Below are 14,684 nucleotides of genomic sequence, written 5' to 3'. Positions count from 1 at the left end.
GTCAACCATGTAGTTATGATTGCTCCAGTGGGGTGCTGTGATTGGCTGACAGTCGGCAGAGCTGGAGCGAGTGGTATTTGGTGGACCTGATGGGGTGAAAGAGCTGTTGATAGTAGCCTTCTGCAGTGCTGAGTAATTGGTGGACCTGATGGGGTGAAAGAGCTGTTGATAGTAGCCTTCTGCAGTGCTGAGTAAGCACTTGATCGGCCGGCTTCAGTGGAGTGAGCTGGCTGTTTATCGGCCGGCTGCAGTGGAGTGAGGCGGCTGTTGACCGGCCGGCTGCAGTGCAGTGAGGCGGCTGTTGACCGGCCGGCTGCAGCGGAGTGAGGCGGCTGTTGATTGGCCGGCTGCAGTGCAGTGAGGCGGCTGTTGATCGGGCAGCCCCTGAAGCTTTTACTTTGACTGGAAGCTGTCACAAGTTCCTTAGAATAGGGTTAAACCCACTGCTATAGCTAAGGAGCCGTTGCCTAGGAACTTTGTGCTTTCACTGACTTAGAATCCTAGGTTTACTGGGTTGAAATAAATCTATCAAATCACAGACCACACATTGGACCCTCACCCACCCACCCACCCAGAGTGGGCACAGGAGCCCAGGTTTGGGAGCTGACGGACCTGGGCTCCAGCCCTGACTCTCCTTTAACAAGTCACTCAATCTCTGTGACACTGTCTCCTGAAGGGCACCCCCACCCTCCAAAACGGGGAGTTGTGTTGACTGAGTGAGTGAGTTCATGTGTGTCAGGTTCCGGCTTACGCTCACATTTACTTTCATAAACCGGAATTTGAGGGGTCATTCCGGCCCCGGGTCTGGTGGCCAGGCGTGCAGCCCGTGACTCAGGTCCCTGCCCCGGCCGTCAGGGTTACGGGTTGTAACATCCGAGCACAGGTCTCGCTCCTGGAGGTGCTGCTCGTTGCTCTGGGGGAGCCCAGGCACCCGCATTCTTCAAGCTCCCCTGTGGTGTCCCCAGTGCACTGCAATGGCCACGCCGGCCAGCTCCGCACCCAGAGTCTTGCAGGAGATGAACATGTTGCTTTGATTGGTCTTAAGCGCTGTGCTTTTCTTGTTAAAAGCTCTTCTGAAAATTGTGGAGTTAAGAAAAAACCTGATTTAAATGGGATATTCTCTGAGTCCCATTCCTATTATTGCTCTCATTATTATTAAAAGACAAAAACAAACGAAACTACCTTATGACTTTCAAAATCTAAGCCGATAGGAAGCCGGATCATGATGGAGACAGTGGTGGGCTTGGGCTCTGGAAGCAGTTCGGAGTTGTCTGCCTAAAGGAAATGAGCGTGGTGTGAGCTCCGTCCTGTTGGTTGGCGTGTACATTATGCATACGTTTTATTAAACACTAGAGGCCTGGTGCACGAGATTCGTGCACGGGGGGGGGGGGGTTGGCGGTGCTCCTCAGCCCAGCCTGCGCCCTCTCGCTGTCCAGAAGTCCTCAGGGGATGTCTGGCTGACGGCTTAGGCCCCTAAGCCCTCAGTCAGACGTCCTTAGCGCTGCCGCGGAGGCGGGAGAGGCTACCACCACTGCAGTTGCTGCTGAGCCCTGCTTCTGGCTGAGCAGCACTTGCCCTGTGGGAGCACGCTGACCATGGGGGCAGCTCCTGCATTGAGCGTCTGCCCCCTGGCGGTCATTGCGCATCATAGCAACCGGTCGCTCCACTGTTCAGTTGATTTTCATATTAGCCTTTTATTACATAGGATTGCCTCCTTCCCAAAAGGTTTATTATCTCTAAGTTTTGAACTTAATTTATAACAGAGGAGACCATCATTCCTTGTAAACTTCTACAGCATCTGGGAGAAAGCGTCGTGTTATCTAACATCGCCTTCATGCCCCCAAGGCCTCAAAGCGCACAGGTTGCCCCCCTGTAACATAATGGGACCCCTTTTTGTCAGAGAGGAACAGGGTTTTAGTTCGTGGCCTTCCCACTATTCCTTTCTTTCTAGTTTTGAGGGAACCTCTAGTCGGTTGAAGGACTGCATATTGAATTTTCTTGCTGAAAAACGACTGGCCCACAGTGTGCCTGAGAAGGGGGGCACTGCTGAAACAGTTGATGCTTAGTCATGCAGGTGTCCCTTTGCTCTTCCTACTTGCAGGATGGACTTCACTTTGTATTCGTGGCTGTTCGTTCACCTTTTACTTTGGAATCGTGTGTGCACAGCTCACCCTCGGTGTTGCGCACTTTACGGGACTAGAGTACTGGGCGGAGTTGTTTCCCGGAGCCAGGTCTCTGTTCTCTGCCAGTCCCCGCCCCGCCCCGCCTGCAGTTGGAATTGTTGAAGGAGAAGTTAGTCATGGCACTTGTAAAGCACCGCAGGGCGTACTATGCAGGGGCTACTGCATGCGAGTTTGGCAGGTGGGGGTGGGAGGCCTGAGCTCAACTCCCGACCCAGGAAGGAGAAGGGGAGCCTGCAGCCTGGACCAGGTGGGAGAGGGGCATGCACAGCCCTGGAGGAGGGGAAAGGCATCTGGCCGAACGGACCAGCGGGGCTCTTCCTGAAGGCGGCCGGTGGTCAGGCTGAAGCTGGCTGAGGGGGCGGATTCTGGCTAAACCCGCGTAGGCTGGTTCTTGTTAAAACTGAGCAACGCAAAGATGCATCTGGAAGTACGAGTCGCGGCTGGTTGGGGAAGGGGATCCAGAGGAGCCTGGCTGAGTTTGGTAAAAGGAGCCTCTGTGGGGGAGACCTGGTGTGGCCTCCCGGGTGGCTTCTTTCACTTAGTAGCGCCGTCGAAGGCTTCTCCACGTGTTTCCCGGGCTCGGTAGCTCGCGTCTTTTTATCGCTGAGTATTATTCTGTTAGCTGGATGGACCACCGTTTAGTTATCGGTTCATCTACTGAAGGACACCTTGATTGCTTCCAAACATTGGCGATTATGAACACAGCTGCTATAGACATCCATGTGCAGGTTTCAAGAATAATTTTATGTTTATAAAAAAGTCACAAAGGTAGTACAAAGCATTCCTGTGTACCTGTCCCCTTCCCCCAGCTCTCCTGGTATTAACATCTTCTGTACCCACGGCACACCTGGCCACGGCACACTGGCAGAGCTAAGCAAGTGACATTGGCACACCCCCGGTAACTGGACTTTATCTGAATGTCACCAGGGTTCCCCTCCTTTTCTTTTTCTGTTTCAGGATCCAGTGCAGGAACACGGTGCATTAGTACCACGTTTATTTTCATTTTAGTTTATAGGAAGAGCTCGAGTATGTGTGTTTTATTAATTATATTCATAAAATTCAGCATATACTAAGGCAGGGGACGTAAGCATCAGGTGTAGGAGCTGGTGCTTAGTCAGATGAACACATTAGTTATGAAATCGTTGCTTAGAACGTTTTGGGAACCTGTTTTTGTCTTTGGCAAAGCGTGCAGGAGTCCCAGGGTCCCAAGTCAAGGTCTGGTTTTAAGGCTGCTGGTTCCAGACAGAATCCCGAAGGTATGGAAGGAAGGCCCTGTCAGGGATGAGTGCCCCAGACCCTGGAGGACAGCTGCCAAGTGGCAACAAAAGCTGTCAGGCGCACCCTGTTGCAGACTGATGCCGGGGACGTGTCTGGTTGGTCTCTGACGCGCTGTTCTGCCGCAGGGGGACCACATGAAAGATGACAGAGGAGGTCATCGTGATCGCCAAGTGGGACTACACGGCCCAGCAGGACCAGGAGCTGGACATCAAGAAGAACGAGCGCCTGTGGCTGCTGGACGACTCCAAGACGTGGTGGCGGGTGCGCAACGCCGCCAACAGGACGGGCTACGTGCCGTCCAACTACGTGGAGAGGAAGAACAGCCTGAAGAAGGGCTCCCTGGTCAAGAACCTGAAGGACACGCTGGGTGAGTGCTCGCGGCCCGGGACCCAGGTTAGAGCGAGGAAGCCCGGTGGGTGCTCTTTGAGGAGAGTGTTCATCATTTGTATTAAAAAAAAAAAAAGTTTCTTTTAAATGTTGACATCATTCTAGTTGTCTTTTTTTAATCTCTGAGAAAGAAGAGACCGGATGGAGAGGTAGCACGTTTGTCATTTCCGTGAGATTTCCGAGTGTGGAGTCGGGTGTAAACTGCTCCCCCTGCTCCTCTCGGGCTCCCACCTGCGGGCGGGCCTGGAGGGCAGTCCCTCCCCCGGAAGCGCCCGCTCTGCTGTCGCCGCACAGATCTCCTCCCCGACGAGCCTGTCCACCGGCGCTGTCATAGGGAGGAGCGGGGAGGAGCACCTTGGACACGGGTGACTTTCACACCACAGTCCTGGGCAGTTTAGCTCAGTCGGCAGTGGGGCGAGCACCACTGTGATGTCCCAGGCCATCGGGGTCACCCAGTGGGGACTGCTGGGGCTCAGCTCTGGTGGTGTCGGCCAGCTTTCTCCCCACATCCTGTCTCTTCTCCAGGTCGGAGATGGGAGGGACCACCTTGAATCACCTGAAGTGAAGGGACCAGCCTTGCCTTTGTATTTTGTGTGCGCATCAGGCTTGCTTGCAGTAGTTATTGCTTCAGATTATGTGAAAAGGTATCTTTGAGGGCCTTTCTGAGAATAAGTGAACTGACCTGCCGTTAAACAAAGTGATCATTGCCTCCTCCCGTGATACCAGGTGGCTGTGTCTGAGGCTGCTGGTTATCGCTGGAGCATGTGCTATTGAAATAAGTCAGTATTACCACCCATGCTATGTTTACTTGAGTTTTTCCTTTTTATCTTTAACAAGAGCATATTTTTTTTCATTTAGGGGAGAGGGTGACAGGTGGGAAAACTGAGCATTATACACGGAATGCAGTGGGTATTGCAAAGTATTTGTCTTTATTTTATGCAACCTTGAAAAGTCTCGTTCTTTAAAACCATATAAAGCCTGCATTAACGGGCGGTGTTTTGTGCTGTGGATTAGGTTATGCCCAGGCCTGGAGCGAGAAGCAGAACGCGGGCCTGTGTGGGTCACGCTAGCTCGCCAGCTGTCTGAGATTCGGAGGCTGATAGAGAAACCCCGTTTTTCATGAGCAATCTGATTCTCTCCCACTAAACTGACAGCCCTTTGTCTTTGTTCTCCAAGCAAGGCACCGGAAAGAAACATTGTTGTCCTATGCTTATAACTCTTAATTAAAGAAATGTAGGCTGCATGAATAGGTAAAAACTTCAAAAGTGCCTGAGCTTAATTTTATTTATTTTTTCCAATTTCAGCTTTTCACCTACCAAAGTGCCTTTAAAAAAATTTTTTTTTGGATCTACTAAACATTGTAGACTTGTTTTGTCTTTCTTCTTATCCATTTAAAAAATATATATAGTCTCAAGATTTTAGTGCAGAGCTAGGCCAGAGTGGCTCAGTGGTTGAGCATCAACCTATGAACCAGGAGCTCACAGTTTGATTCCTCATCAGGGCACATGCCTGGGTGGCGGGCTAGATCCCCAGTAGTGGGTGTGCAGGAAGCAGCGATCAATGATTATCTCTCATCATTGATGTTTCTATCTCTCCCTCTCTCTTCCTCTCTGAAATCAATAAAATATATTAAATTTAAAAAAGAAAGAAAGAAAGAGATTCTAGCACAGAATGAAATGCCCAGAAATGGAATGAAATACCAGGAAGTAAAATAAGGCAAAGCAAGCCTTCTGACTTATCTAGAAATTCCCTTGAATCCTTGTTATTTTTTCCTTCAGTTTGTAGGAGAAGACAGAGCTTCAAATGGAAACTATTAACCACAGCTTTTGCCCAGTGTTTAGTTTTTCACGAGCCGTGATCAGAGCTGTGACCAGTGCAGCGAGCTTGTGTACTGCGGAGGAGGCCGGCACCCCAGCCAGCCCTGGGGCTGGGGCTGGGCCCGGGCCCGCGGCCCCACCCCGACAGATGGCCACCCAGCTCTGCTGGAACACTGCTTCTAAGTCATCCAGTTCCATTTTTGGAGAACACAGATTGTTAGAAAGCTCTTCCTTAAATAGATTCAGAGCTTGCTTTTTGCTTTCTCCTGTGGCTCATCAGCCCTTGAGAGCTGTGCTGAGTGGGGGTGCCCTTCTGTGGAGGGACAGCTCTCGGCAGGCTGTCCACACAGGCACACGTGGCCTTGGACGCGTTCGTGCCCAACAGAATATATTGTGAAAATACACGTGAAATTGTATCTGCAGCATCCGTACCAGGTGACACTCAGAGTCTGAGGTTGCTATTTCCACCCCGCAGAGCACTGCTCCCCTTGTCATATGTCTTTCTGTTTGGATGGATCCATCATGCTCTCAGAACCCTGCTTTTGTTGGGCAAAGACCTTGTTGCTTCGGCATGAGTTTTTCCCTGCCCTTAAGCAGTATGAGAGAGCAGGAGGCACCCCGACATTTCCCTGCCCTCGAGCAATATGAGAGAACAGGAGGCACCCCGACATTTCCCTGCCCTTGAGCAGTATGAGAGAGCAGGAGGCACCCCGACATTTTCCTGCCCTCGAGAAGTATGAGAGAACAGGAGGCACCCTGACATTTTCCTGCCCTCGAGAAGTATGAGAGAACAGGAGGCACCCAACATTTCCCTGCCCTTTAGCAGTATGAGAGAGCAGGAGGCACCCCGACATTTCCCTGCCCTCGAGAAGTATGAGAGAACAGGAGGCACCCTGACATTTTCCTGCCCTCGAGAAGTATGAGAGAACAGGAGGCACCCAACATTTCCCTGCCCTAGAGCAGTATGAGAGAGCAAGGGGCACCCCGACATTTCCCTGCCCTGGAGCAGTATGAGAGAGCAGGAGGCACCCCGACATTTTCCTGCCCTCGAGAAGTATGAGAGAACAGGAGGCACCCCGACATTTCCCTGCCCTCGAGCAGTATCAGGGAGCAGGAGACACCCCGACAAGAATCTCTGTGGCAGAGAGAGACCTCCCTTGTCTCCACAGCCGGACGGGACATGGCACTGAAGGGGGCAGCCCCTCCTGCCTCCCAGGGGTCTCTTTGCTGGAAGAGATGGGAGCTAAAGTGCCCATGGCGCCTGCTTCCTGGCCGTCTCCGGGTGCTGTCAGTGACAGTCGCTCAGATCAATGGTGCAATCAGAGACTATCTCCACTGTGTGTTAGAAGGGGCGAGGACGACGTCAGAAACGACCCTGCATCGCTGAGCTTCCGGTAGCTCCTCGTGGCATCGTCACATTGGTAGTTTGCCCTGCTGTGGAAACCTGCCTGCTTCCGAAATCCAGGCTGAGTCCCTGGCAGATGCCTGGCTTGGAACAATAGCGCCGGACTCGCCAGCAGTCACAGTGCCATAACTGCGGTCTATGTCTGTAATGGCCGGTCACTAACTCTGTCCAGGTCTCGCCTCCCTGCCTGTCCCCATCAGGTGTGTGGAAGCTGGTAGGAAGTTAACGTCATCCCATGTTGTGCTGGTTAGAGCGGCTTTGAGCAAGCAGCACCCTTGACAAGAAGATCTGTTAGGGAAGGGTGACCTTTCTTCCTTTTCTTTTAATAATTTTTAATCAAATAAAATGATCTGAGCTCTTGTTTGCACACAGGCAAGGCATTCACGTACTCTGGGTCTCCTCTGGTACCCACCTTAGGTCACCAACAGCCAGAGCTTCTCCGTGGGTAACGGTGGCTGGTGGGCGGAGGGCCCGGCTGCAGCTCTCAGCTCCCGTGTGGAACCTGGTTTATGCAGTCACGGCCCGACGTTTCATGGCGCTGCGCTGTGTCCTTGGGTGTGAGGATGGCCCGGAGGCCTTTTCACAGCCGTTCCTTCAGGCTAATGGAGAGCAGTTTTTGTATCACTTCATGGTAACAGCTGGAACCCACAACCCCGAAGGTTAACTCTTTCCCGTGGCTCAGCCCAGGTGCTGACCCCGGTACACAGAACGGCACACTTCCACCTGTCGCCTCTGCTCCCAGGCGCACGGCCCGTGCTAAGCACGTCCTTAGGCGTCTGGAGCCGGAGAGAGTGAGCCGCCCTGGTTTGCTGCTGGAGCACTTGTCCCCGTGTGACACACCTAAGGCAGTGAGAACCCCGCAGGGGTTAGGACCCGCTCTGTGGCTCCTCACCGCTGACCACTGTCACACGGCCCTTGCCCTGCACTGGCTTGAGCTAAAGCCTTTGGACGAGGAGGGTGGTCCCGTGGGGACATTCACACGGCTCCGAGGCCCGTGGATGCTAGGATTGACTTTGGCGGGGCTGAGTGGCTTCCCCAGGACGCACTGCCAGTCACGGGGAGGAGACAGAGATGGGGCTTCCGCTGAAATGGAGGTTTTCACTCCCCGGTGGACGTCAGGGTTCAGTGGCTGGGCATCGGCGAGGACTCTGGCAGCGACAGGCACTGAGAATGTTAGAGGACATTTTAGTGATGACAAGTTTTCTATTTTAGAGCTGAAGTACTTATCAGTAAAACTTAAATGGGGTCCTGAGTGACACGGTGGTAACCACCAGGCCACGTTAGTTTCCTGATTTTGGTGGCGGTGCTGTGGTCCTTGCAGTGGAAATACACACAGTATTCACGTGATGGGACGCCGCGCCGGCACCTTCTGGCACGGCTGAGGGAAAGCAGTGCTGCTCTCGCAGTGTTTCGTTCATTAAACCCCCGGGCCAGCGTCAAGGTGGCGTGGAGCCCGCGCCCGGGTGTCGCGTGGCTCGTGGGGCACGTGTCTGCATGGCCACAGTGTTGCAGGCCTTAAACGTGGCCTAAGCCTCTCGGAGCGCAGGGGCGCCCTGAGGATCTGCCGCGATCGGACCTTAAACGTGAGGATAACACCCGGTATAAACATGTCCAGCTGGTTCTCCTTCGAATGGATTTCCCAGTGCTGGACCCAGAACATCTGCCATCACCTGCAGGTCTCTCCCTGCCGCCAGCTCGCCCGCGAGGAAACCCCTGCTGTGGGACCAGCCGGACGGCATGGAGCCGGTCAGTCTACGCGTTCTGTTATCGGGCGACAGGGAGAGCGGGGTCAGAGCAGCGTCCTGGGCTCGCAGCCTCCGGTTGGACGGGTGCAGGATCGTGGGTCTTTGCTGAGATTATGCGTGTCCTCAGCGGTAATCAGTGCTGCAGCCTGTGCCTGTGGCAGCCCCCGAATTTCAGTTGTGCCCTCCTCACTCTGTCCCTTGGAAACCCCTTCTAAGCCACGTCATTCCCCCCTGAGTGGCCTTGGCAAGCAATCACCAGAGGCTGTGAAATAGGGGTGCAGACATTCTGGGGGGGTCAGCACGGCGTAACGGTGTGTTTGGGTCAGAGCAGGAAGCCTGGCCGATGCTGCTTCCTCTGGCGGGACATAAGGAAGCAGGCGGTCTAGCCCTGACCTTCTGAGGCTTGTCTGGGAAAGGGACGCAGGCTCCATACGCAGACTCCTGTGAAATGGCACTGCCCTGCTGTTCCCCTGGGAACAGGCTGCCCCGCGTGCAGTTCAGGCCTCTCCCGTCTCCCAGGAAGCTGCGCAGCATGGCGGTGGGGGCACCCACGTTCAGATCCAGGCGTTGCCGATTACCAGACGAGCGGCTTTGGCAGCTGTGAGAGCTGAGCCTCTGTGAAGCGGTTAAGGGACACTTGTCCCGTGAGATTGGTGAGCCTCGAGTGCGGTCATCACGTAAAGACTACTGGGCTGAGTCGAGACTTGACGAGGAGATGGGGCTTTAATTGTAGGAGGAGAATACACGTGAGACCCTGAAGGACACTGACCCCGCTGACTGGCATGCAGGGGGACGTTGGGGAGTCCTGAGTGACTGGGGTGCACCATACGGGGAAGGCCCTGACCACGAGGCCTGATGGCATTTGAAAAAAGAACCCCCCCCAAAGACTTCCCCCCGGTGGGGAGAGGAGCCCACCTTCAGGGTGGATGGCAGGTTTCCGATCCTGCTGGTCGGAGGGGCCTGGAGGGCGCCAGTTGGCCAGCAGGAGGCTGGGGACAGAGCTCAGAGCCACTGAGGGGTGACCCTGTAGGTCCTGAGCCCAGCAGTGGGAATGGCGGGTGACAGATCAGAGGGATTTTGAAGGAAAAACCCAGGATCTGTATTGACTGGGAATGGGACAGCTGGAAGGATTAGTCACAAGTGACTCAAGGGTTTTTCAACATTTTTTTTTATTGATTGATTGATTTGAGAGAGGGAGGGAGAGAGAGAGACAGAGACATGGACGTGTTGTTCCACTGGCTTATGCATTCATTGGTTGCTTCTTGTATGTGTCTTGACTGGGCATCGAGCCCACAGCCTTGGCGTATCGGGATGGTGCTCTAAGCAAGTGAAGCCTGAATGAGGGACCAGCAGGATGACTGAGAATGAAGGAAGCAGGATGAGACACCGGGCCCTGAGCACAGACCTGCTTGAGTTGGAGGTGAGGGCAGGACATTGAGTGAATGAATCCCAACTTCAGGAGACACAACATTTAGATTTTTGTCGTAATGTACTTCCTATGTTTAAGTGGCTTCTTGGCTTTTGGGCGTCTATACAAATGATTTTGCTGAGGCCCGCAGTGGAGACCCACACTCGGAGCAGCTGTGGTGGCCCAGCCAGGCGTTCAGTCTTTGTTTTGTCCCAGGGGTCCCCGCCCGCTGTGGAGAGCTGTCACCATGGCCTCCCGGACAGGAAGCCCCGAGATCCTGAGCCAGCCAGAGCCCAGGCTCCCAGGCTCCCCAGCCCTCGTTCCCTGTAGAACACACACCCTGAAGCCAAATAAAAGCTAACACAGCAGAAAAATCCAAATCGAGACTCCCGAAATGATTGTATATGCATTTTTCCAGCGTGACCAGTAATAATGATTTCTCTCTGATTTTGCCAGATACTGTGCTGGGTGCCACATACATTTTTGTTTAATCTTCACAATAACCCTAAGAGGAACATAATCACTTTTCATGTGAAAAAAAAGTTGAGACTCAGAGTTCAGTGCTGTGCCCAGGAGCACGCAGGAAGTGGCGGTGGGATTCCGACCGACCGGCGGGCTGGGCTGCAGCCTCCTGCCCGTCCTGCGGGGCCTGGACTCCGCTCGCCTGGGGTGGGGATGGCGCTGCTGGGCATTGATTCCGTGAACCAGTCAGCCTGGCGGCACACCCGCAGCCAGTTGGGTTGCCACCCTTGCTGTGGCCCCGCCAATGCCAGGGCCAGCTCCTCCGCTGAGCATTGCTGCTCCCTGCCCCAGGGAGTCACTTACTAATGACGTCCTGGTTCCTTCCGATTCAGGTGAGTGGGAGCCATTCATTAAATGATGCAGGAGCTGCAAGTCTCCTTTCTCATATCTCCTTTCTCGTAAATTGATTTTTACTTTGGCGCCGCTTTTGTCCACAGCGAACACGCACTGTGGCTGCCGCGCGCAATGCTGTAGTCATCTTTGTCACGCAGGGTTTCTTTGTATGACAGGTTTCTGCACGCAGCTTTCTCAGAATCACTATCTCTGAAGTGCCTGCATCCTAGACAGTCATGCATTTTAGACAGGCATACTTGTTTGTTCTTTTTAAAAAGGGGGAAGATTAAAAAAAATCACCTATGATCTCATCACTCAGAATGCTTCTGTGTCTATAAGTCATTGTGTCTTTCTGCTCAGTGTTTATACATATATAATCAAAATCGCGTTGCATGGGCACGTGCCTCCCTGCTGTTATCAGTACCAGCTGCCCCGGGGCAGGTGGTCCAGAAAAGGCCAGCCTTTCGGCAGGTGCCCGGCCCGACGTGCCAGGGAGGAGATGGAGTGAGCACGCTTGCACACGCTGCCTGGCTCGCCAGATGCTCACATGTTCTGTGCATTTTATAGACCATGTAAGAGGAGATACAAATCTTTAGGGTGCATCTGTCTTAGAAGAAGTTTGTTTTCCTGGGGTGAATGTTCTTCAAGAATAGAAAACTACTGTTAATCTTCCAGCAAGTCGCTTAAGCAAACTTCGTAAACTGAGTCACTCTCTAAGCAACCAGTTTTTCGTGTCAAAAAAGAATAGAAGGCCACACCACTCCTCAATGACAGTTTGTATCTAATGTGTAAGAAGAGTAAGATATCTCAATGTGATTTCTTTGTCTATTTTTGCCTAACAAATATATGAAAAGGACCTTGGCAATTTCTAACCCTCATTAGGGTGTCATAACTGTAAATTAAAAAACGGGATTTCCTTATAAAAATTAAGACAGTTTTACTTTGAATAAAGTTTTTCTAGCCCATATTTCAGCTCTGTGCTTGATACATTTAAAAGCAGGGCTTCATTACTTGATCTCACTTTCATTTAAACTTTCAGCTTCAACAAATGATCTCTTCCACGTTAAGACAGGGACTCTGCGGCCTCAGAGTTGCATTACCTCTCGTTCCCTGTTGTATGACCCACTGTTTGTGGACGTGCCTTGCATATCAGGTGATGATTTAGGATTCTGTCCTGTGAGCTCATTCACAGGAGAAACGCCCTCCCAATGAATTGCCCACCTAATGTGGAGACTTTTACAGTAACTGGTGCCAACCACCAAAGTGAACGTGGATTTGTTTTTGTATATCATAAGCATCCAAGTATTTAGAACCAAAAATGTAAAACAGCTAGCCACAGATTAGTGGGAGGATAATTAGGAAATAGAGACAGAGTGTTAAAGAGAATACTAAAGGGAGAAAAGCCAGGAGGGGCTGGGAAATGGTGAGGGTCTGTGCCCTAGAAAGTGAAGGGAAGGATGTGCAGGCTTATGTGGCTTCGTGAAACCACGTTGCTCTGTCCCTGGGCCGTGTGGTCCCCTCGTGTCCTGGGGAAAGGCAGGGACCTCAGGTAACGTGTTTCCCAGCACCTGGCATCTTGGTTGCTTCTTATTAAAATTATCGTAAAGAGCATAGAAAACACCCTTTCCTGATGAGAGAGTTACTCAGATCCTTCAGTTTTTTGTTTTTCAGTTTTCATTTTTATTTTAAACTTTTTGGCAAGAACCACTGCAGTGGGCAGTGTCACGGTTTTCTTTGGCATCAGAACGGGTTTGAAGATGCCTTGGTTCCCGGGGATCACTGACGTCCAGAGGCCCGTGTTCAGTCACTCGCGGAGAGCCTTCAGTTTTAGAACACAGAAGCATGGACTCAAAGTGCCCAGAGACTCGAGTAAAACCCTCCTACCAGTGCAGGTGCTGACTGCGTTTCCCCATCTGGCACTCTCTTTTTCAGACCGTCCATAGGTCCCGAATGTTGCTTTTCTCTATTGCGCGTTCTGTGTGTCCCCTGGGGACAGGCATGGGGAGCATGGGGAGGGGGGTCCTGGCATGTGCTGCGTTGCTTTGCTGCAAGGCCGGCACTGCTCCTGGTGCCTCCTCGCCCTGAGCCGCTGCCCGTGCACCCTGCGCTGCACGGCGGGCAGCTGCCAGCTGCTGCGGACCACGTAAGGCCGCTCCTTGGTGGGCTTAGCCAGCCGGGCGGGTGTTGCTCTGCACATCAGCCTACGTCTCCCCCAGTCCTCTTTTGTCTAGAATTCAGTCCCCGTGACCGGCCCCTTCCGCGGCCAGTGCTTTCTCCCGCCATAGCTCACCACTGCCCTCTCTGCTCCTGGGCGCAGGGTCGGTGAGCACCCCGGGTCTCAGAGCCGGAGCCGCCTGCGGGCAGCTCTTTTGCAACATTTTAAGGCCGTGGCTGCCCATTTCCTTGTGGAAGCAGGCTGACCTGCGGCGGCTGTGTGCAGGGTCTCATTTGATTTCGCATGTTTGGTGTTTTTGCATTTTTGTTTTTTAAGGAGTAAAGCAGTTGATTGTCTGAGTGGAAACTTTTGCAGGTGGGTGTTTAGAAGGAGAGCATGAATTAGTAGTGAAACGAGCTGTTCCTATGCCACTAATTTAAGTTGACTCAGTCTATAATGTTTAATCTAAGAGCTAAGAAAAGCAGTGTAGTGACACAACATGGCTGTGAGGCTCCGAAAGGGCCACGTGTGTTCTTCCGTGGGTTTTTTCATAGCCTCGCATGTTCCGTTCAGTGGGAAGGTGACGCGCAGCTGAGAGCTGGGCTGTGTGTAGACTTCAGATGCTGGCAAGGGCCCTGGAGACAGCCTGGCCCAGAGCTTTCCTCGGAAAGTCAGGCAGGTTGAGTGACTTGTCCCGGGTTGCAAGGACTCTTCACAGCTGAGGCAGGTCCCGGCTGGCACGTCCACAAAGCCGGATGTACGGCCAAGAGCTGCAGGCAGGAGCCCAGTTCCCTCCGCGCCCTCCCCCGAGCGCAGGCAGGAGCGAGCCCGCTACTCCGCAGGCCCCGCGTCTCGGTGACCAGTGTTGCCCGTCGAAGGCAGCGCGTGGCCTCCCAGCCTTCTGCCTGCTCTGACTCGGAAATGGGCTCTCTCTCACTCCCTGTGTGAAGGCCCACTTTGCGTTATGGAGCATCCTCTCTGAGCCTGTCCATGCCGTAGCCCGAAGAGAAGGAGTGGGTGAGACCTGCCCAGGCACATTTTCCGGAAAGAAGAGCTAAGTGGCACCTCTGTTGAGAAAGCACCACCTGTCTTGTCTCCATTGGTCCTGCCTTTGTCCTCAAGGGGGAAGGAAAACAGATGTAATAATGGCAATAAACACAATGACAGCTGCCATTTGGGCTCTTGCTGGGTCCCAGACCCAAGGCTAAGCCCCACAGTGTCACGGCTGTCCTTGGAACCGAGGAGTAGAGGCGTTGTCGACTCGCCGCGGTCTGACGCTGCTGGCACAGAGGCTGGGCGTGGAGTGTGGTCTGAGGAAGTGGGCGGGAGCCTGGTGCCATTGTCTTTGCCCACCCCTGGCCACCTGCATGAATATGCTGCCGGTTCTCGTCTTTGTTTATTTGGCACGTTTGTTTTACTTGGGTGTGGTCTGGGAAAGATGTACTGAACTT

The 14,684-nt window shown here is 53.1% G+C and overlaps 1 protein-coding gene across 2 annotated transcripts in view; it reads left to right on the top strand.

The window, feature by feature from the left end:
• NCK2 (NCK adaptor protein 2) overlaps nucleotides 1–14,684 on the top strand; it is a 133,568-nt gene that overhangs the window by 91,678 nt on the left and 27,206 nt on the right. For both annotated transcript variants that reach the window (XM_036355396.1, XM_036355395.1), the window contains exon 3: nucleotides 3,587–3,828. In XM_036355396.1, the coding sequence (XP_036211289.1) occupies nucleotides 3,603–3,828 (226 nt within the window). In that variant the 5' untranslated portion in view covers nucleotides 3,587–3,602. The remainder of the gene's footprint in view (nucleotides 1–3,586; nucleotides 3,829–14,684) is intronic.

The sequence above is a fragment of the Myotis myotis genome, unplaced genomic scaffold (genome assembly GCF_014108235.1).
Source record: "Myotis myotis isolate mMyoMyo1 unplaced genomic scaffold, mMyoMyo1.p scaffold_m19_p_22, whole genome shotgun sequence".
NCBI classification, from domain to species: Eukaryota; Metazoa; Chordata; class Mammalia; order Chiroptera; family Vespertilionidae; genus Myotis; species Myotis myotis.
The sequence above is the reverse complement of the archived record's forward strand: the minus strand, read 5'-3'. Positions and strand labels throughout refer to the sequence as shown.